The 23,842-nt window shown below is 39.6% G+C and overlaps 1 protein-coding gene across 1 annotated transcript; it reads left to right on the top strand.

The window, feature by feature from the left end:
• Positions 1–3,345: 3,345 nt before the first annotated feature.
• Positions 3,346–4,368, top strand: LOC127136707 (uncharacterized). Its single transcript, XM_051063240.1, has one exon. The coding sequence runs from the start codon at positions 3,346–3,348 to the stop codon at positions 4,366–4,368; it is 1,023 nt and encodes a 340-aa protein (XP_050919197.1).
• The last annotated feature ends 19,474 nt before the right edge of the window (positions 4,369–23,842 follow it).

The following is a 23,842-nucleotide window of genomic DNA, read 5'->3' as shown; positions in this document are numbered from 1 at the left end:
AGACTTCGCCATTGCATGTAACACATGCATGCATCATTTAGTGCATGCGCCACTACATGTGGCTACTGTTTTATATGCACCTCTATGAATACAACTTTCCCTCCCATTATTTTTCACACATTTTCTTACCATCTCCTTCCATTTTTCTTCAATCTGCTTCAATTTTTCTTCAAAATGTCTTCATATATGTGTCCTTATATTCACAAGAGAAAAGGTGATTTAATTTATTTGGCAGTAAAGCATTCGATGAATATTCGACTCTGAAATATAAAGATGTTCGAACATCTTAACGGGACCTTGATGTATTGGTTAAATGGATACATTGTAGAAGGTGAAAAAATTAGAAGAATTCAAAGGCTTGATACCACGTTCAACCAAAATGGAGAAGTTCGTTTCTGTCTAATTTCACTCGATCTAGTTTCACTCGATAGTGTGTTATACAAAAAGTTTCAAGCCTTTCTTATGCCCTGCTCCCATGTCATAACGGCATGTTCAAAGGTTCGACTCCTTCCAACTTACTATTCGTCGTTTACAAAGTCATAAACTTATACAATGTTTACAACATTAGCTTTTCGATGGTAGCAAAAGAGGATTATTGGCATGCATATCAAGGGGACATGCACTGGCACAATGAAAAAATGCAAAGAAAGAAAAAGGGCCGCCCTAACAGCACACGTATTTGAATCAAAATGGATACGGCGAATAAAATGGTGAGATTATGTAGTTCATGTCGTTAGTCCGGATATAATCGTACAAACTGTCCTAGTGTTGGACCAAGCACAACAACATAATTTTAAATGTAACTGTTTTTCTTTATATTAAAAACAACTTTGATTTCATAAATATCATAACATTCGGTTACAATAACTTGAAAATAACAACTAAACAATAATTTAAACAACAACGCAAATAACTATAACAATTAAACAACAACACAATCAAATACAACAACTAAACAACATAATTATACGATTACAACCATCAAAACAATTTCGTGAGAAGTATACATCATCATGTGAACATCTTTGTCAGTATTAACATTCACCCAGAAAAGAACTTCTCCATTTTGGTTGAATGTGGTATTAAGTCTTTTAATTCTTCTGATCTTTTCACCCTCTACAATGTCTCTATCTAACCAACGGATCAAGGTCCTATTAAGATGTTTGAACATCTCTATATTCCAGAGTCGGATCTTCATCTGAGGCTTTACTGCCGAATAAATTAAATTATCATTTCTCTTGTGAATATAACGACACATATATAAAGACATTTTGAAAAAAAATTGAGGAGATTGAAGAAAAATGGAAGGAGATGGTAAGAAGATGTGTGAAAAATAATGGGAGGGGATGTTGTATTCATAGATGTGCCAAAAAAGCAGTAACCACATGCAGTGGCACATGCACGAAGTGATGCATGCATGCACCACATGCAATGACGAATTCTGCATGTAGTAGCCACTAGACAAGGTGCCATAGTGCAACAAGGCAATGTATGCGCCAATTGCATTGATTTGTGGTGCATGCAGTAGCCACTAGTCATAGTGCCATAGTGCAACAAGTAATGCATGCACCATTTGGTATGACGACTAATTTAGAGGTGTAATTTTTATTTATTTGAAGAGTGATTATATTGATAATTAATTTAAAATGGTGGTTATTTTGGTTTTATTTTTTAAAATAGTGATTATTTAAAATCACCTAATTTTATACAGTTTAATGTGAATTGATTTTTGAATAATCAAATTATTAATCATATTTTTTTATTAATATTATAAAATATTGTAACTAATACATTTGATATAATATATAATAATTTAATATATTAAAAATCAATACAGTATTATAAAATAAAAATGATTGATTATGGTTAAAATAAATAAATTAATAAATAGTATTGTAAAATAAAAATAATTGGAAAATATACATTCAATTTGATTCGATTTAGATCGATTTAAAAGAAAACTAATTTGAAATTTAATCTGATTTAGATTTTCACAAAAATGACATCTAAATATATTTAATAATATTTAATCTAAACAAATTTCTCTTATTAATATTGACAGTGAAGTCTTTGGATCGGAACATTCTAGAAGAAGGAGGAGCATACCAATACATTTAGACATAATGGATTTAGAGTTTCAAACTTGAGTAATTCTTCATCAAATGCATCTAACTTTTGGAAAGAGAATTACATGAACTTGGAATCCCAAGTTCAAAACAATATGGCAAAATTTAAAGCATATATTATGATAAAAAGAAGGGAAGATTCCGGATCAAGTAGCTGGCATTTTAGGTTTATCAAATATAAGTTATGGTTCTTATCTTTTACTTTCACTATTCCATTAATAAAAATAACTACTTTCATTCATTTTATCCCATCTCCTCATTAAATTTAATCACTATATAATCCAAATTAAATTAAGTTTTAACATAGTGAAAGTCAAGCTATTTTGTTGTATACTTGGAGAATGTTTGGTTATGTGCCGACTAAGTTGTAGAAATTGTTGTGTAGACTATGTGTATGGCTTGAATTTTAAAAAATTATGTTTTGTTTCTTGTAAAATCTACTATAGAAGTTCTTGTTTGGTAAGTTGTTGTTGATTCTAACGCTATTTTAAAATGACTGTTATTTAAGGTTTTATAAGATTATTGAGAATAATACGAAAATAATTATAATTTCAAATTATTTATCAATATAACCATTTTAAAAAAAATAAATCAATGTGTCATTTGCTATGGCGCATGCGTTGATGAATTTGTACTCATGCACCACTGCAATTGGCACATGTATGTAAAATATAAGAGCATGCATTATTGTTATTGGCATGCATGTAAAATCACATGCATGCGCCAATTGTAGTGGCCTATGCTCCTACATTTGACATGCTTTTACATGCATGCGTCAATTGAAAGCATGCGTCACTGCAATTGACGCACGCTCTTACATTTTACATGCATGTGTCAATTGTAATGACGCATGTTTTCACAAACATGGTTAGTTTGGTAAATAAATTGAAAACATGGTTATTTTTATTGAGAATGTGTCAAGTGTGAGTAGTGTGGATAATAGTCCCACATTGGTTGATAATGTGGAGACTTGAGCATTTATAAGTGAGAGAACCCACTCACCTATCATCTTAAGGTTTTGGGTGAATATGTGGTGTGTCTCTCACAAAGGTGTTGCTCTTGTATCGAAAGTCCCACTATGTTCAATGCTTCTTAGTGAAAAATTTCCCCCAACAATTGGTATCAAAGCCTGGTTATCGATCCTAATCCGCTGCAACAATGGCAACCGTCTCCAATGATCGAATTCCCACCAATCTCCCGATTCTTGATTCGAAGAACTATGATAAATGGACAAAAACAAATGAGGGTTTTGTTTGGTTATCAAGAGGTGCTTGAGATCGTCGTCAATGGAATTACGCAATTAGGGACAGAGGCTACCGACATTCAAAGAGCTACACACAAAGAAGAGAAGAAGAAGGATTACAAAGCCCTATTCTTGATTCATTCTTGTGTTGATAATAACAATTTCGAGAAGGTTGGCGATTGTGAATCGGCGAAGCAAGCATGGGAAATCTTGGAGAAAGCATATGTCGATGCCGTCAAAGCGAAGATTGTAAGGTTACAAACTTACAAGCGACAATTCGAGTTAACACAAATGGAAGATAAAGAAACGATCAACGACTATATTACACGCATTACCCGGTTAGTTAATCAAATCAAATCTTGTGGGGAAACGATTCTTGAGCAGAATGTTGTATCGAAAGTATTGCGTTCGTTAACGCTGCGTTTCGACAACATAGTTGTGGCTATTGAAGAATCAAAGGATCTAACAACTTTGAGCAAAGATGAATTGCAAAGTTCGTTAGAGGCACATGAACAAAGGATGGATGAGAGAGGCGCCGACAAAGCCAAAGCGGAGATTGCTTTGCAAGCGCGTTTCAATGAGAAGAATAAGAGGTCGAAAGGAAAATTTACGGCGAGAGGTCAATCAAATTTTCAGAATTTTGGTTCAAATGATTCGCAAAATTCAAAGCATTCGACGAGTGAAAAGGGTGAATGTAGCTCCAATGATAGTGGTCATAGCAATGGTTTCAAGAAGCGTGATGTGAGTAAGGTTCAATGCTACAAGTGCAGAAAGTTTGGACACTTTGCAAATTCGTGTCGTGGTAAATCGAACGAGAATCACAATAATGAAGCCAAGGTTGCTAGGGAAGAGGTAGATGATGAGGACACACTTCTAGTAATGATCACGGAGGGGAGTTATGGCATTACGGATGTTCCGGGCAGCAGCTACAGCAGTGAAAGTTTGCGGGACAACAGTTGTACTGTTCCGGAAAATAGCGAGAAAATGCATTCGGATTGAAATGTGTTGGTTACTGTTCGTGATGGAGTCCAAGGGAGAGATGAATGGTACTTGGATTCCGGTTGTTCAACACATATGACGGGTCGAAAAGATTGGTTTGTGCAAATCAATCAAGTGGCAAAAAGTAAAGTCAAATTTGCCGACGACACCACTTTAAGCGCCGAAGGGGTAGGAGATGTTTTGATCGGAAAGAGGAATGGTGGACATTCGCGGATCAAAGATGTCTTGTATATACCGGGAATTAAGTGTAATCCTTTAAGTATTGGCCAAGTACTTGAAAGAGGATACAAAATTCGGTTGGAGGACAAGATTTTACGCGTTTTGGATTCAAATGGTGTGTTGATTCTAAAAGCGCCGATGGCTGCCAACAGAACTTTTAAGGTTGAGTTAAAGGTTATGGAGCATCGTTGTCTAGCTACCGCGGCAAGTAGAGAAGAGTGGTTATGGCATTACCGTCTTGGTCACCTTACTTTTAGGGATCTAAGGAAGTTGCAACAAAGTGAAATGATAACGGGGCTGCCACACATTAGTATTCCAACTGAATTGTGTGAGGAATGTGTGAAGGCTAAACAACACAAGAATGTGTTTAGCAAAGATGCGATTCGAAGAACCAAAGGCTTACTAGAGGTGGTATATTCCGACGTTTGCGGACCGATGCAAGTAGAGACTTATGGTGGCAATCGATACTTTGTTACGTTCATTGACGATTTTAGTAGGAAGCTTTGGACATATCTTATCAAGAGAAAAGATGAGGTATTTGGAGTTTTCAAGAATTTCAAATCCATGGTGGAGCGCCAAAGCGGTCGGAAGCTCAAAATTCTCAAAACGGATGGTGGAGGTGAGTATGCCTCTAGTGAGTTTGGGAAGTTTTGTGATCTTGAGGGAATTGTGCGTGAGGTGGTGCCTCCGTATACGCCTCAACTAAACGGGGCTGCCGAGAGGAAAAATCGTACAATAATGAACATGGTGCGTAGTATGCTTTGTGGGAAGAATTTGCCTAAGGAATTGTGGGGTGAGGCCGTGTCTAAAGCCACCTACTTATTGAATAGGTGTCCCACTAAGAAGCTGGAGAAACTCACACCGAAAGAGGCTTGGAGTGGCTTCAAACCAAATTTGAATCATTTGCGCATTTTTGGATCGATTGCATATCGTCATGTACCAGATCAAACTTCGGAAGAAATTGGATGATAAGGGTGAGAAGCTGATATTTGTAGGATATCATTCTACTAGAGGGAACAAGTTGTTCGATGGAAGAAATCGGAAGGTCGTCATAACCCGGGATGTGACTTTTGATGAAGTAAAAAATGCAAAAATATACTCATCCAAAAATATTACTCTATTCTCTCTATTTTTCTCTCTCAACTTCATCTTCCCCAATCTTCTTTTCTTCCACCATTGTTGAACCTTCAATTTTCAGTTTTGAGTTTTATGTTCCAACATTTGGTATCAGTGTCTGGTTTCAGAAAGGGACCAGGTTACTTATATCGAAAGTCAACGGCGCCGGGAGGGTGAATAAGAAACGTTCCGTTGAAGAGTGTCAACGGCGCCAGGAGGGTGAATAAGAAACGTTCCGTACGATACAAGAGAAGTAAGTAGAGCTTTCACTTGAGGGGGAGCATTGTGGACTCACACTTGAGGGGGAGTGTTGAGAATGTGTCAAGTGTGAGTAGTGTGGATAATAGTCCCACATTGGTTGATAATGTGGAGACTTGAGCATTTATAAGTGAGAGAACCCACTCACTTATCACCTTAAAGTTTTGGGTGAATATGTGGTGTGTCTCTTGTATCGGAAATCCCACTATATTCAATGCTCCCTAGTGAAAAATCTCCCCCAACAATTTCAGTATATAATTTGAAAAAGTTGATTATTTTAAAAAAAATATCGTTTTGGTATATGTATTAAAAAATATAATGATATTATTATAAGATGATACATTTTTATTAAATTAGGTCTATTGATACATTGAAAGTAGTATAAATAGTAATAATTAAATGACATAATTGAAAATATAATAATCATTTCTATATTAAAAACATAAGAATAACACTTATTTTGAAACAAATTTTATTTATTAAAATGACAGTTTTTTAAAACGGGGGAGTAATAATTAAAGTGTAGATTTATGTTATAGTAATTAGTGTTTAATATGAAAATATCAAGGCTTAGATGATTTTCACAAAGAAAAATATATATATTGTGTGTATATATTCAATGTGCTGGAAACAAATTTTTTAAGGAATATTGTGTGTGTTCAATTCATTAAAAAAATTTGTCTGTATATATTCAATCTACTAAAAGACAATTTTTTTAAAAATATATATATTTAATATATTGAAAATAAAAAAAATATTGTGTATATTTAATTCATTAAAGATATAATATTTTGTTTATTTAGAATTTTTAACTCGTGCTCTGGATTCGAGACACTGATTAGCATGATTCAAATATATGTGTTGGATCTATAAAGCAGGATGTTTTAAACTACACATTAATTTTGTTATCTTCAAGTTAATAATTCATATTATGTTGTTATCAATTTTGATTAAATTATATATATATATATATATATATATATATATATATATATATATATATATATATATATATAACTTATCTTTAAAATTTTTTGACGTATTGATAATAATTAATACTAAATAACAATAGTTATAATCTAAAAACAGAGTGAATAAAAAACTTTCAAAAAATAAATATATAAAATTCTTAATATAATTATTTAAAAATAACTGGTTGATAAAAAGTTAACCAACTTAAATATGGGTATAAAAGTCTACATACTGTGGGGGTTTAAAACCCACGAAATACAACCCCTGTGATTTGGTATCAAAGTTGGCTACAATCCCCGCATATATTCTACAGAAATCTTATCTCCGGAAGTTAAAAAAATCCCATAAAGTAATTTGCAAGGTTAAAAACCCCTCAAAATGGGTATAAAACCCCGTAATTCCAACGTGTATTTTGTAATCACCTATGTGTCTCCACAGTTATTAATTTATATGCTTTAATAAAACAATTAAATATATCTAAATTATACTTGTTTTTTAGAAAGTTGTTGATTTTTAGTTATGAAGAACTTGTTTACATACTAGAAAATATAAGGAAAATGTTGTTGTCGGTGGGGTTAATCTTGTATCAACACCGCATTTAACTTAATTAAAAATTAAAATAGTTTAATTTTTTTTTATTTTTTTTAATATATGCAAATTATTGAATAAAAAAAGAAAAATCAAAAAGGATCGGGAGACATACAACCTAATCCATCAAACAACTAGAAATAATGATAGTTAGACATGCCTAACTTATCCCTCCAAAAAAAAATTTAAAAGCACAGATAGAAAGTGAGTCTCATCAAGTGTCATAATCAACAAAAATACATGCATTAACTAATCTATATGCACATACATTTTCCTCTTTGAAAATATGAGTGTACTTGCTAAAAAAGTAAGATGTGTGGCATCCTTGTGCTGCATGTTAGGGATGGATAGAGCTTTTAGAGTTTGTGGTGATTTAGGGTAAGCTCACGGTTGTGAGAAACCCTATTTGATGGTGTTTTCTATGAGGCTAGAGAAAGCTCACAAGGGTGAAAAGCTCTACATCTAGGGGTATTTCGTGGTGAATTCAGAATCTCCCTCCCAACCCTCGTGTTGTGATATTTATAGAGGTTTATAGACCTGGATTTAGAGAATTATGTGAAGTAGTTGTTAGAACAAGATTTGGATTCTGCAATATATCTCGAAGTTTTGATGATAACAAATAATGAAACAATTTGGTACTCTAATAATTTTCTCTAAGTGTGCAGGTTTCTAAGGTAAAACAAATTTGAGGAAACCAATATCTGGCATCTGTCGTAGTCCAGAAAAGTTGATCCAACACGAAGAAATCAGATCTGACTCTGAACAAGAACATATCTAAGAAGCAATCACATGCATAATCTGAAATTTTAGTTCAACGATGGTATCTGAAGACTCAACATCTGAAGACTATTCAAGATAACATCTTGTAGCACCTCAAATTTACCCTCCTCATTCATGCATTCATTTTAGGTCATTTAACATTTCATATTGTATTTCATCATGTCAATCAGAATTAGCTCCAAGAGTTTGTCTTCCAAGAAGTTTGGATATCATCCAAGTCACTTTGTGGGTTCTATCTGATTGATCAGTCAACACAAGAGAGATTGCGCACCAACCAGAGGTTTTTTTTTAAAGGATCATGCTTAATGGGCTCAGTACAGTTCAAAATTCAACCGTGAAGTCAAAAGTCAACTGTTGGTCAACTGAGGGTCAAATGGCTAGGGAATGACTTGAGATACTTCCAACATGTTTAAATGGGGTCTATTCGTTATTCAAAACATTAATCTTGAAGGAACAAAAGTCCAGTGCACAGGTTACCAAATTTGGAAAGATGTTCCTAAGTTGTCATGCTCGCTAGACGAGCAGAATGGTTCGCCTAGCGAGACCCAAGATAAACCACCAGAGTCACCTGCGCCCAGAAGGAACTTCCTGAACCGTCATGCTCGCTAGGCGAGGCCCACGCTTCCTCATTCGCTCCAGCGAACCTTGATGATGTTGCTACTGGAATTGCTCGCTACCTGCTCGTTGGACACTCGCCTAGCGAGTAAGTGCTAGCTATGTTTTTATCCAAGTCTGGGAGTGTTCGCTGGAACCTCGTTGGGTGCTCGCCTAGCGAACCCTTCGCTACCTCACTCGCCTAACGAGCTTACGGATATACCAAAAAATCATAGACCTGAATTGCCTTCATTTTGAGCCCACCAAGCCACACAAATCAGAGTATAAATTCTAAAAATTCATTGGAACAAAACCCTAAATGGGTGCAGCCTCCATACACACTGAAAAAAATCACTCTGACTCACACACTTTTCACTTCCCTCTCACACAAACCCTAACTGTTGCATTGCAAACCCTAACCGTTACACTTCAAAATCGACCAACCTCTTCAATCAGGTTTGTTCTGTCTCCATTCTTTTATGCTTTCAATGTTGCAAATTCTGTAGAATGAATCATTAGGGTTGAATTCGGGAGATTGGGTTTTAGGTTTGCATGTATGTTTAGAACGATTCTTAGCATGTTAAATTACTTTGTTTCTGAAATTTGGGAGATTGGGTATCATTGGACTTTTGGATTTCTGAAACTGGACTGTTATCAAGGAAGAACCCAGAACCCGTAGGCGTTCGCTAGCACCTCGCTAAGCGAACCTGTAGCGAAGCTTCGCTAAGCGAAGCAGTAGCGATCATGACAGTGGTTGGTTTTTTCTGTTTGCTCTCTAATCTGTTTTGTGTTTGTTATGACACGTTTTCTATTGCATCCGTGCACTGTTTACCTGACACTGTTGTTGCTATGATTCTTATGTTTGGTGCAACTCTTGACTGCACCCCATCTTGTCATTCTAACTTGTTTGTTGAGTTTTTGTGAGGGCTCACATGACTCTTGAAGAGATAGCTTGCTTGGTATTCCACTTTATTTGTGGGATACCATTTGGAGATTTATTCTGATTACTTTGCTGACTTGCTTTCTTTGATGGTGCCAGCTTGAGAGATCTCTGGGTTTCTTGCTTCTTTAGTTGTTGTTACTCCGGATCTTTATCCGTGTGGTAGATCTTTTGATCCCTTTTACATCTTTCCCGCATTTTACTGTTTTCTTAGCTGGAAGACCTCGATAGGAGGCAATGTTTTTGTGTGTTTACTTTTGTGCCCAAAGACCTCCAAGAGGAGGAACCAGTGCTAAAGACCTCCATGAAGAGGCAATTGACGGATAAAAGGGATTAGTAGTCAATCCCCCGTTATTCAGTGTGTCGTTCTTTATGCTCGCACTACGTGTCGATGCTTCAGAACCAAAAGCCCAAGATCTTTTGTCCGGTCAGTCAGTGGAGAGGGTTCCCTCTTTCTGAACCCCCACGTTTTGTCATGAGCTCACCCTGTCCAGGGTTAAGAGCTATGAGGCCTTATCCTCATTACCCTTTTGATCTGCTCACCTTGACGTTCAATGTCAGTGGTTAAGAGCCCATTTGATTGCCTTTCCATGGCTGGTTTGTCGAGGTTGATATGACCCCTCTCGACTAAAGCCCTACCCATGTATGTTTGAGCCCCCTTGTTGGTGCGTTTACTTTATGCTATATGTTTTTGTGTGGTGTGATCGTCTCCCCATAGGACTGCTAGGCTTCGTATGGTCTCTCGTTTGCATGCCAATTAAGGTAGCACGGTTCTTTCGTCTAGGACTTCCTTTTTTGCATGAGCATTCCTAAAACACAAACAAACTCTTTGATTTTCTTTTCTTAAGAACACATTAACTCCTTCTACTACAGGTGAGTAAGTCTCCAAAGTTCGAGCATCCGGTAGATTGCGTAGTAACGTCGTTCATCTAAAAAACACAAAATAAACAAAAATAGGTTAGCCGAGCTACGGTGCTCTGATTCTCAATCCTTCTTGAGATACGTATGCAGCAGGGTAGGGCCTGTGCGAGCAATAACTCTTTCTTTTCCCTACTTTGATTTTCTCTCTTTCGCATCGTATATAGGACTTTTTATACACACACTTTAGACATAAATAGCAAGAGTGGATCCTGTGGAGTACCATAGACGTGAAGGGGTGCGATAACCTTCCCTTCACGTAACCATCCCCCTTTATCCATTCCCTCTTGCTTATGCAGTACTAACTTTCCCTCCTCTTGGGATAAAAGTACATAGCTGGCGACTCTACTCCTTTTTCCGCGCCACCTCTTTTCGCATTTGTACTTGGATTCGGGAAATCCAGGGAGCGACAACTGGCGACTCTGCTGGGGACTTATTTTCCCTAGTGGGCCTTTCCTAGCGTTTGTTTGTTTATTGTCTATTGTATGTTATTTATTTATTGCTTTGCATACTTATCTGCTTGCATTGCATCCTATGTGCGCTTTACCGTTTCATGCATACTATGCTGGCTGTGTATCTGTTTCGCTGTTAGGTGGGATTCACAAGAGGTAAAAGGCCCAATACACAGGCTATGAGTAAACTTTAGGACACCTAGGAATAGAGTGATTCATGGGAGGCGGGTGGTATGGCGCCACTTAGCGGAACATGGTATCACGAGCAGTTCAGATTCTGATGGGGTATTATCGTTGCATACACCTGGTGTGCATATGATGATATTCTTGAAAGGATTGTTTATCCTGCGTTTCTCTTGACCTTACCCTGGCCTAAATTACACCCATGAGTGGGGCGGGAATGAATCATTTACAGGTTCTGTTGGTGACTGTGTCCTGTTGGTGACTTTTGTTTGGTTCTTGTTGGTGACCGTTGGTTCTGAAGTATGGGTTCTAAGTTGATGACTGTGTTCTATGGTTCCCGGTTCCGAATTCATGCTGAAGTTTTGATCCTGTGCCTTGTGATACACAGCTAACCAGCCATTTTTTCATCATTTTGCATCATAGCATGTTCATTTTCAAAAAATAATGCATAAAAAAAGTTAACCCGCATATGCATATCATTTTTCAGGTTTATTCAGGAGTCTGTTCACACCGAGAGATGGTTGTCATTCCAGAGTTGAAGAGGAAGACTTGCACCTACAGCTTTTACCGTGAGTCGTTGACATCTTTGGAAGAATTTGGTAATCTCGTGACCGGCCGTAATCAAAAAGTTTTTGATGATCAGTATGGGGATATCTTGGCATTGTTGAAGATGGTGGTTGATCTGGTACCTCTACAGACTCTCTTACAATTCTATGATCCGGAGCTTCGTTGCTTTACTTTTCAGGACTACCAGCTAGCTCCCACTCTTGAAGAGTATTCCATCCTTATGAATGTCCGAATCAAAAATCGAGTACCTTTCCTGGATGTGCCAAAGGAGGTAGACTTCAAAGTTGTCGCTAAGGCTCTTGAGCATCAAGGAAGTGAGCGATAATTGGAAACCAAACGGTGATGTTGTGGGCTTATCCTTGAAGTTCTTGGTAAAGATGGCTAAGGAAGAAGCAAAGAAAGGAAATTGGGTAGCTTTCAATGCTCAGTTGGCTGTCATGATTTATGGAGTTATTCTGTTCCCTAGTATGCCTAGTTTCGTGGACCTGGTAGCAATCACTATTTTCATTGGAGGAAACCCGGTGCCTACCTTGTTAGCTGACACCTATTATGCGATACACAGCAGGCATGGTAAGTGTGGAGCTATCAGGTGTTGTCTCCCGTTGCTACTCAAGTGGTTCTTGTCTTTTCTACCAACCAATGGACCGTTTGTGGATACTCAGAATACTCACAAATGGACTCAGAGGATCATGTCGCTCACATCTTATGATATCAAGTGGCAAGCTTATAGGATTAATGTGCGCAACGTCATTATGAGTTGTGGAGAGTTTCGCAATGTTCCACTCATAGGAACTAGGGGTTGCATCAATTACAACCCGGTTCTTTCTCTCCGTCAGTTGGGTTTTGTCATGAATGAAAGGTCGCAAGGTGTCGAGATAGCTGAAAGTGTGTACTTTGAGAAACGGAGCGATCCGGCAAGATTGGAGCAAGTGGGAAAAGCTTAGGAGAATATTGGTATAAAAGATGGATCTGTTTTAGGGAGGAAGTTTGCAATTGCTATGCCTGCTTACACTGAGTGGGTCAAGGAAAGAGTTGGAACTCTGTTGCTACCATATGACCGGATGGAACCATTACAGGGGCAACCGCCTTTGATCCTTTCCGAGAGTGTGCCTGCTGAGTACTACAAACGAGCCTTAATGGAGAACCGCCAGTTGAAAGAAAATGAACAAGAGATCCAAATGGAGCTTTACAAAGCAAAAGCTGATAGGCTGAATTTGGCTCATAAACTCAAAGGAGTGCAAGGTGAAAGTTCTAGTAAATCAAGAAACAAAAAGAGGTCCTATGATGAGATAGAAACAATGTTGGATGAAGAGCACCATGAACGCTTGAGATTACAAAAAGCGGAAGCCAATTACAAAAAGAAGATACGAGACTTGGAAAGACAGCTTAAGGATAAAGATGCTAAGTTGAAGAAAGAGGTAGATCTGAGGCATGCAACAGAGAGCCAGCTCAGAGGAAGTGACATCCGTGCATCTCGTTTCCGAGAGGAAGTTGTTGAACTCAGGGTGCAACTGAAAGAGAAGCTCACCCCTCTACCTGAGTGTTCAGAGTGTGACCGATTGATGGATCAGTGCCAGTATTTGAAGACTCTCATTCCTGAAGGACGACTTTCCTAGCTTGTCTTGTTGTTTATTTTGAGAACCACCTCCAGGATTGTTGGATGGGATTCCTTGTTCTACACTGATGAACTGAATCTTTGCTCGAACTGTGTTTGTATGAACCTTATTTCTTATGTCTATGGATGAGATTATTGGTGTTTCACTTTTGCTTGTCGTTCAGTGTATGTTGCTTCTTTGTTGTTTATGTTCCGCTTAGGGGTGCAGGTTGCCATTTTTCAAAGGTGGACGAGACTCTTGAATACTTGAGAAATGATAAAACATAGCATACACATCATACACATATCATTCTTGCATCATTACAGGTGTTCTTGAAGAGGATTTGTCATTCTTGTTCCCGTTTTAGACATGATTGTTGAGTATCGTCCGCACCGTTACGCAACAAGGCAGAATCAACAGAAGACCATGGATCAATTTCAAGCAGATCTAGTAGAGATGAGGACCAACATGGCCCAGTTCATGAGTATGATGCAAGGGGTAGTGCAAGGGCAAGAAGAACTCCGAGCCTTGGTCCAGAGACAAGAAACTATGATTCCCCCTGTCGGTCAGAATCCGCCAGAAGGGACCCCTGTCAATGACGTTGCTGTTACCAACCCTGTCAACAACTATGCTAATGGTGACGAATTGTGTGGTATTAGGATCGATGGACAACCCATAATTACAGAGGCTGCTAATGCTCGAGCGGCACGTGCTCCAGTTCACCATCCTTCTCATTTGGTTGACAAGCAAGAAGATATATTCACTATTCCCAGTGATGATGATGAATTTGGAAAGGCGGAAGAGAGAGATAGAAAGGTTGATGCCCTTGCTGAAAAGATTCGCGCCATGGAGTGCCAAAATTCTTTGGGCTTTGATGTTACTAACATGGGTTTAGTTGATGGGTTGAGGATCCCGTACAAGTTCAAAGCGCCATCTTTCGACAAGTACAATGGCACTTCTTGTCCCCGAACTCATGTGCAAGCTTACTACCGGAAGATATCTGCTTATACGGATGATGAAAAAATGTGGATGTACTTTTTCCAAGACAGCTTGTCTGGAGCCTCTTTGGATTGGTACATGGACTTGAAAAAAGAGTCTGTCAGAAGCTGGAGAGAGTTAGGTGAAGCTTTTCTGAGGCAGTACAAGCATAATATGGACATGGCTCCGAGCAGAACCCAGTTGCAGAGTTTGTTTCAAAAGACCGGTGAGAGTTTCAAGGGATATGCCTAGAGGTGGCGTGAACTAGCTGCGAGAGTACAACCTCCGATGTTGGAGAGAGAATTGACTGATATGTTCATTGGAACCCTGCAAGGTGTATTCATGGATCGTATGGGAAGTTGCCCATTTGGTAGTTTTTCGGATGTTGTGATTTGCGGAGAAAGAACTGAAAGTCTTATCAAAGCGGGAAAAATCCAAGACCCTGGTTCTTCAAGTTCTTCAAGTGCTAAGAAACCATTTTCAGGGGCACCCAGAAGGAGAGAGGGTGAGACAAATGCTATACATAATCAGAGAAATGGAAACAGAGGACAACAATACCGTCAAGTTGCTGCTGTGACTATTCCAGCAACCCAACCTCAACAACAACAAAGAGGACAGCCACAACAACAACAACAACGCCAATTCCAACCAAGACAAAGAATGTCAGATCGTCATTTTGATCCGTTGCCAATGACTTATGCTGAATTACTCCCTGAACTGCTCAGGTTAAAGTTTGTTGAACTTCGCACTATGGCTCCGTTAACAAGGATTCCCGCTGGTTATGATGCTAATGTCCATTGTGATTTTCATTCCAGTGCGCTAGGGCACCACATCGAGAATTGTCGGGCTTTTCACCATAAAGTTCAAGATTTGATTGATGCCAAGACGATTAACTTTACTCCTACTCCGAATGTGGTGAATAATCCTATGCCTCAACATGGAGGGCCCAGAGTAAATAGTGTGGAAGATGGGAAAAATTTGAACTTGGTAGTCGATATTAATGATGTTCAGACTTCGTTGTTTGTGTTGAAGGAACGTCTGCTTAAAGGGGGAGTATTCCCGGGATGTGACAAGAATTGTTCAGATTGTGGTAATCATGAAAACGACTGTGTGAAATTGAAAGAAGGTATCCAGGAATTGATGAATGAAGGTTGTTTACAGTTTGATCGAGTAGTGAAAGACCGTGAAGAGGTATCGACTGTTACCATTTACTTTACACCGTCAGAAGGTCCTGTACGTGCTCCAAGAACTATTAGTGCGCCTGTGACTATTGGTACTCCTGTGACCGTAGCTGCGCCCGTGACCATATCTGCTCCGGTGACCGTTGGTGTCCCCGCAATGATTAATGCTCCAGTAACTATCAGTACCCCTACCACCATTGCTGCTTCTAGTGGAAGACTTTTTGAGAATAGTAGAGCAATTCCGTGGCAATATGACAATGCTTTTTGCAGAAATAGAAGACCAGAGAATCAGACCAGATTAGTAAATCATACTCCAGTGACGATTGGTTCGTCAAATAAGACTCCAGTAACAGTTGGTTCGGCTGTGGGTAATGTGGGAGGACCCGGAGGATTTACGAGAAGTGGTCATTTGTTTGCACCACAGGTTCCGAAGGATAACAATGTTGAGGCTCTTGCTAGAACAAAAGGAAAACAAGTTGTAGTTGAAGAAGAACCAGTGCGAAAGGAAGTGCCCGAGAGTTCTTTTGAGGAGGACGTGGAGGAATTTATGAGAATTATCAAGAAGAGTGATTACAAAATCGTGGATCAGTTGAACCAGACACCGCCAAAAATCTCTATTCTCTCTCTGCTAATGTGTTCCGAGGCACATCGTGACGCCCTGTTGAAAATGTTGAATATGGCTTATGTGCCTCAAGAGATTTCTGTTAACCAGCTTGAAGGTGTTATTGCAAATGTTAACACGAGACATGGTTTGGGATTCACGGATCTAGACTTGACACCTGAGGGTCGCAATCACAATAGAGCTCTGCATATCACGATGGAATGCAAAGACGCGGTTTTGTCGCATGTTTTGGTGGATACCGGTTCTTCTTTGAATGTGCTGCCCAAAAAGGCTCTGAGTAAGCTTGATGCCGAAGGGGTTGTTCTCACACCAAGTGATCTTATTGTCCGTGCTTCTGATGGATCCAAGCGATCAGTTTTTGGTGAAGTCACGTTGCCTGTGAAGATCGGCCCGGAAGTGTTTAATACTGTCTTCTATGTGATGGATATTCAACCAGCATATAGTTGTCTGTTGGGGCGTCCCTGGATATATGGAGTCGGAGCAGTTTCTTCGACTCTCCACCAAAAGCTAAAATATGTGTGGGATGGTCAAGTTGTGACCGTGTGTGGCGAAGAGGACATCTTTGTGAGCCATTTATCCTCCTTCAAATATGTGGAGATGGATGGCGAAATTCATGAAACTCTGTGTCAAGCTTTTGAGACTATCAGTATTGAGAAGGTGGCTTTTGTTAAACAGAAGAAACCAAGTACCTCGATCGCGTCCTATAAACAAGCTCTGGAGGTCATTCATTCAGGTAACGCGGAAGGCTGGGGTAAGGTGATTGATGTGCCCATAAAAGAAGACATGTTTGGCGTTGGTTATCATCCTTTTCAATCATCGGAGCAGGGTGTCCAGAATCAGAAAGGGCTGTGTACTTTCACTAGTGCTGGATTGATGGATCACGGTGATGTCTTTGCAACAAACAATGAAGATGGTGACAGTGATTGTGATATGGATAATTGGGTGCGCCCGTGTGCTCGAGAGGAGAAGATCAACAACTGGACTGCTGAAGAAATAGTCCAAGTTACTCTTCAGACAGAGTAATTTTCTTCTGTTTTTCATTTTGCATGAAAGCCCTACGCTCTGCCCAAGGCGTAGTGGTTCATTGTAGGGCCACATCATGTTTTAAATTTTCAATGATTATCATCAATAAAGGACGTTTTGCAATCAAATTTGTGTTCACTGTCTTTCTGTTTTTATTACTTTCATTTTCAAAACAACAAAAATGGCAATGTTTTTGTGACTTCCTTGAACTCTTTTCTAAAATAAAGCATGAAACATCGTTCGTGCAGAATCGATCTCGCGGATTCCATTAAAAACAGTTATGTTATGGCTCAGTATGACTTCGATAATCCCATTTACCAAGCCGAAGAGGAGAGTGAAGAAGATTGTGAACTCCTCAAAGAATTGGCCAGACTATTGAAACAGGAGGAAAGGGTCATTCAACCTCATCAGGAAGAGTTAGAAGTCATTAACCTTGGTACTGAGGACGCAAAGAAAGAGATCAAGATAGGGACTGCTTTAGAGGAAAAGGTTAAGAGAGGGTTGATTGAAATGCTGCAAGAATATGTGGATGTATTCGCATGGTCGTATCAAGATATGCCTGGTTTGGATACAAATATTGTGGTGCATAGGCTACCTCTCAGAGAAGATTGCTCTTCGGTAAAGCAGAAACTTCGCAGAACTAGTCCTGATATGGCTGTCAAGATCAAAGAGGAGGTTCAGAAACAGTTGGATGCAGGTTTTCTAGCAGTTACCAATTATCCCCCTTGGGTGGCCAACATCGTACCCGTACCGAAGAAGGATGGTAAAGTCAGGATGTGTGTCGATTACCGAGATTTAAACAGAGCCAGTCCGAAAGATGACTTCCCATTACCTCACATTGATGTATTGGTCGATAACACTGCTCAGTCCTCGGTTTTCTCTTTCATGGATGGATTTTCTGGCTATAATCAGATCAAGATGGCGCCAGAAGGCATGGAGAAGACGACATTCATTACACCTTGGGGCACGTTCTGTTATAAGGTAATGCCATTTGGGTTGAAGAACGCAGGTGCTACCTACCAAAGAGCTATGGCGACTCTCTTTCATGACATGATGCACAAAGAAATTGAAGTGTATGTGGATGATATGATTGTGAAGTCTCAGACGGAAGAGGAGCACTTGGTAAAGTTGCAAAAGTTGTTTGAAAGATTGAGAAAGTTCAAACTGAGGCTGAATCCAAACAAGTGTACATTTGGAGTGAGATCTGGAAAGCTGTTAGGTTTCATTGTCAGTGAGAAAGAGATTGAGGTTGATCCAGCGAAAGTAAAAGCTATTCAAGAAATTCCTGAGCCAAGAACGGAAAAGCAGGTTCGTGGGTTTTTAGGAAGGCTGAACTACATTGCACGGTTCATATCTCATCTAACAGCTACGTGCGAACCGATATTTAAATTGCTAAGAAAAGATCAAGCAATCAGGTGGAACAATGATTGTCAAAAAGCTTTTGATAAGATAAAAGAATATTTGCAGAAACCTCCAATTCTTATACCTCTAGTTCCTGGGAGGCCTCTGATAATGTACCTTTCAGTAACAGAGAATTCAATGGGGTGTGTATTGGGACAGCATGACGAGTCTGGTCGAAAAGAGCATGTAATATACTACCTTAGCAAAAAATTTACCGACTATGAAACAAGATATTCACTGCTCGAGAAAACTTGTTGCGCTTTGGCATGGGCTGCTCGCCGACTAAGACAGTATATGTTGAACCATACTACCTTGTTGATTTCTAAGATGGACCCAGTAAAGTATATCTTTGAAAAGCCAGCTCTTACCGGACGAGTGGCTCGTTGGTAGATGATTTTGACAGAGTATGATATCCAGTACACGTCGCAAAAGGCCATCAAGGGTAGTATTCTGTCTGATTACCTTGCCGAGCAACCAATTGATGACTATCAGCCGATGATGTTTGAATTCCCCGATGAAGATATCATGTACTTAAAGATGAAAGATTGTGAAGAGCCTCTTGTCGAGGAAGGACCGGATCCCGATGACAAGTGGACACTGATGTTTGATGGGGCGGTAAATGTGAACGGAAATGGTGTCGGGGCAGTACTCATTAATCCTAAAGGTGCACACATACCTTTTTCCGCCAGATTGACTTTTGAAGTAACCAACAACGAGGATGAGTACGAGGCCTGTATCATGGGGATTGAGGAAGCCATCGATCTAAGGATCAAAACTATGGACATTTATGGAGATTCTGCTCTAGTGATTAACCAAGTCAATGGAGACTGGAATACTCATCAGCCGCATTTGATTCCTTATAGAGATTACACCAGAAGGATCCTGACTTTCTTCAAGACAGTAAAGTTGTATCATGTACCCCGAGATGAAAATCAAATGGCTGATGCCTTAGCCATATTGTCTTCCATGATTAAAGTTCATTGGCAGAATCATGTGCCATACGTTGCTGTGAATCGACTCGAGAGGCCTGCGTATGTGTTTGCAGCCGAGTTTGTTATTGATGAGAAGCCGTGGTTTTATGATATTAAGAATTTCCTCAAAAGCCAAGAGTATCCTGAAGGAGCGTCAAAGAATGACAAGAAGACACTAAGAAGGCTAGCTGGAAGCTTTTACTTGAACAAGGATGATGTGTTATACAAGAGGAACTTTGACATGGTTCTGCTCAGATGCGTGGTTAGACACGAAGCAAACATGTTAATGAAGGAAGTACACGAGGGATCTTTCGGTACCCATGCTGGTGGTCATGCAATGGCCAAGAAATTGTTAAGAGCCGGTTATTACTGGATAACCATGGAATCTGATTGTTTCAAATACGCTCGGAAGTGCCACAAATGTCATATCTATGCAGATAAAATGCATGTACCACCAAACCCTCTGAATATTATGAATTCTCCTTGGCCATTCACGATGTGGGGCATCGATATGATTGGAAAGATTGAACCTACTGCTTCTAATGGACATCGCTTCATCCTAGTCGCGATTGATTACTTTACCAAGTGGGTGGAAGCAGCTTCCTATGCCAATGTTACCAGACAAGTGGTTGCTCGATTCGTTAAGAAAGAAATTGTCTGTCGTTATGGGGTTCCTGAGAGAATCATCACTGATAATGGTTCGAATCTCAATAACAAGATGATGAAAGAGCTTTGCAAAGACTTTAAGATCGAACACCATAACTCTTCTCCTTACAAACCAAAGATGAATGGTGTTGTAGAGGCGGCAAACAAGAACATTAAGAAGATTGTGCAAAAGATGGTTGTGACGTACAAGGATTGGCATGAGATGTTGCCTTTCACTTTGCATGGGTATCGTACCTCAGTACATACGTCAACCAGGGCAACTCCGTTTTCACTTGTGTATGGCATGGAGGCAGTCTTGCCAGTAGAAGTTGAAATCCCTTCTTTGAGGGTGATGATGGATGTAAAACTTGACGAGGCTGAGTGGGTTCAAGCCAGGTTTGATGAGTTAAATTTAATTGAGGAAAAGCGATTAGCAGCTGTGTGCCATGGACAACTATATCAGAGAAGGATGAAGAAGGCATTTGATCAGAAAGTGCGTCCTCAAAGCTATCAGATAGGTGACTTAGTTTTGAAGAGGATCCTTCCTCCCGGTACAGATAACAGGGGCAAGTGGACTCCGAATTATGAAGGTCCATATGTTGTTAAAAAGGTATTTTCTGGTGGAGCCTTGATGCTTACAACTATGGATGGTGAAGATTTTCCGTCTCCTGTGAATTCAGATGTAGTCAAAAAATACTTCGCATAAACTGATCCGCTGGACAAAAAAGAAAGTCCAGGCAAAAAAATGGGCATCCCGGCTGTCGCATTACGCGAAAAACCGGCGGGAAAACGAAAACAACAGAGCCGCCACCGTGCGTTATTTATCCCAAAGGAGGGAAAGGAAACGCTCGAAGTAAACCTGGAAAAGACATGGTCTCGCGACCAGAGAGAGATGGGATCGGGAGTCGGTTATGCGAAGGGAAGGTATTAGCACCCCTACGCATCCGTCGTACTCGACGGGATCCACGCACAAAAGGAAGGATAAGGTTGCTAAAAACTGCTCAGACATCACACAAGGCTGGAAGGAAACACAGGAAAACAAGAGAAACTAACTCGGCAGGATACCGCATCCTGGGCCTACGTAGTCTGTCAGACACAAACATCAGAGTCGACGTAGTTCGGGACAGGGGAAACGTGCTCACTAGGATGTCGCATCCTATGCATACGTATCTTCTCTAACCAGAGAAGAGTCAGAGCACTCGTAGCTCGGCTAACGCACGCCAAACAAAACCACACAGGAAACCGACTTCCAATCGCTGCACTTACGTCAGACTCCACACAAACAGGCAAACATGGAGGTCGAATGCCAATCGCTGGACTTACATCATACTCCGAACCAACAAACACACATAGGAAACCGACTGCCAATCGCTGGACTTACGTCAGACTCCAAACAAAACAAACCAGACACAGGAAACCAACTGCCAATCGCTGGACTTACGTCAGACTCCAAACACACACAAAGGGGTTGAAAAAGAAAAAGGGCGCCCGGAGAGATCAGCTCATCTCCTGCCTACGTACCTCATCTGGTATAAGGATCAGGGCGACGTAGTTCCCCTACGCAGGGAAAGAACTTCTAACCTAACCAGAGACTGGGAAATGACAAACTAGAAGGGAGCCTGACTCGAGCCTAATAGTTATCATGTAAATTCACCATGGTCCTAGGTTAAGGTTTCTATCTAACTTGCACAGGGAGCAAGCTATCCTAAACAGCACAAGCAAACAACACAAGCACAATAAACAATCACACACACTATATGCACACAATTGGGCTCATACAAGGTTAGGCTGTGAAACACAAGCCAACTGGAATCGGGTGTAGTTAGCTCTTAACCCTAACATTGAGAGTTAGGGTGAAGCAGATGAAATGGGAAGTGAGGGTAAGACCTCACAGCTCTTATCCCTGGCCTGGGAGAGCTTCAGACAAATGAAAGTGTGGGAGTTCAAAAAGTAGGAACTCTTCTCCACATATGACTGACACAACAAAGATCTTGGGCTATTATCCACAATGCATCAACACAAGGTGTGTGAGCAAAGTGAATGACATATTGAGTAGCAGGAGATGGATTGCACATCTCTTTTATCTGCCAATTGCCTCATAAGAGGGCTTTTCCTGCTTGGCACAAAGATAAACATTCACAAGCATTGCCTCTTAAGGAGGGCTTCAGACAGGTGCCTGCCCAAGTAACAGGACAGGTCTTCCAAACTACATGAAGTCAGAGAGTTATACCTCAGTGGTTAAGCAACCAAGCTAAGCAAAAGCAAGTTCAAAAGAACTCAAAGCAACTTATGTACCTGAAAAAAATCTAACCCAATCAGTATACAAGTCAAACAATCCAAACAGACAGTCAATCATACAATCAGACAGACAAGCAAGCAATGCAACAGTGAGCAAGGCACAAGCTATTAAGCCACTTGGTCTTAAAGCCTACAAAACAACTCAAGGTTAGCCAACATCTAAAGCAAACATCAATGCTCAAGTGAGGAAGCATCATCAACTATGGACTTGGATGTGTAAACCTGAAATCAAAGCTCAATTGTGAGTCACAAACCACTAGGTCAAGGCCTAGGGTCAAAGATGGAGAAAAATTTCAAAACAGAACATGAAATTTAACATGAATCAACTTCATTCAATCAAGAACACAATCCAAAAGGTCCCATATCAATATCATTCACCAAATTCATTTCATGAACCAAACATGGCAAGGTATGCAAATTGTGACCACATTGTGACATCAGAAGAAACAAATGCACATTAAATCAAAAATGATTCAAATAATCTTGGCAAAATTCATGAGTAAACAGGACATACAACATGATCATCACACAAAAAAGTAGAGGCATTGGACATCATTAAGCATGGTAATCACATTGTATAAGTCAAGGCAAGCATAACAAGCACATGTGTGACACCAATTGTCACACCAACTTAGCATAGGCCTAAAACAGAAATGGTAATTGGTAAAAACCCCAAACCAAAGCTAAAACAACATTCAACATGTCTAGAAGTAATGTGCAAAGTTTCACATTCATAGGATAATCCACAAGCATTTCACAAACAAATAAAAATCAATGCAATTCAAAAGCTCAAACATGACCATCCAGAATGAAAAATCTCAATCAAATCAGAAATCAATCCAAAAATTCCAACAAAAATCATGAGCATTCACAACATCCATAACATGTATCATACAAAAAATCAAGACATTTGGAATTCATTTGGCATGGCAAACAAATTAATCAAGTTGGACAAGCAAAGGTGTGACACACATTGTCATACCTACATTCACATGATCATAAAACAGAAACCACAAATGGTAAAAATACCAAATCAACACCAAAATGTCCAGCCAAGAGTCTAGTTTCAACATGTAAAAATTCAGATTCATTGGATCAACAACCATCATTTCACAAATGCATAAGCAAGGCAATGTCAAAATGGACACATGTACAAGAACCCTAGGGCAAAAA

This window comes from Lathyrus oleraceus, chromosome 4, assembly GCF_024323335.1.
Source record: "Lathyrus oleraceus cultivar Zhongwan6 chromosome 4, CAAS_Psat_ZW6_1.0, whole genome shotgun sequence".
Taxonomy (NCBI): Eukaryota; Viridiplantae; Streptophyta; class Magnoliopsida; order Fabales; family Fabaceae; genus Lathyrus; species Lathyrus oleraceus.
The sequence above is the reverse complement of the archived record's forward strand: the minus strand, read 5'-3'. Positions and strand labels throughout refer to the sequence as shown.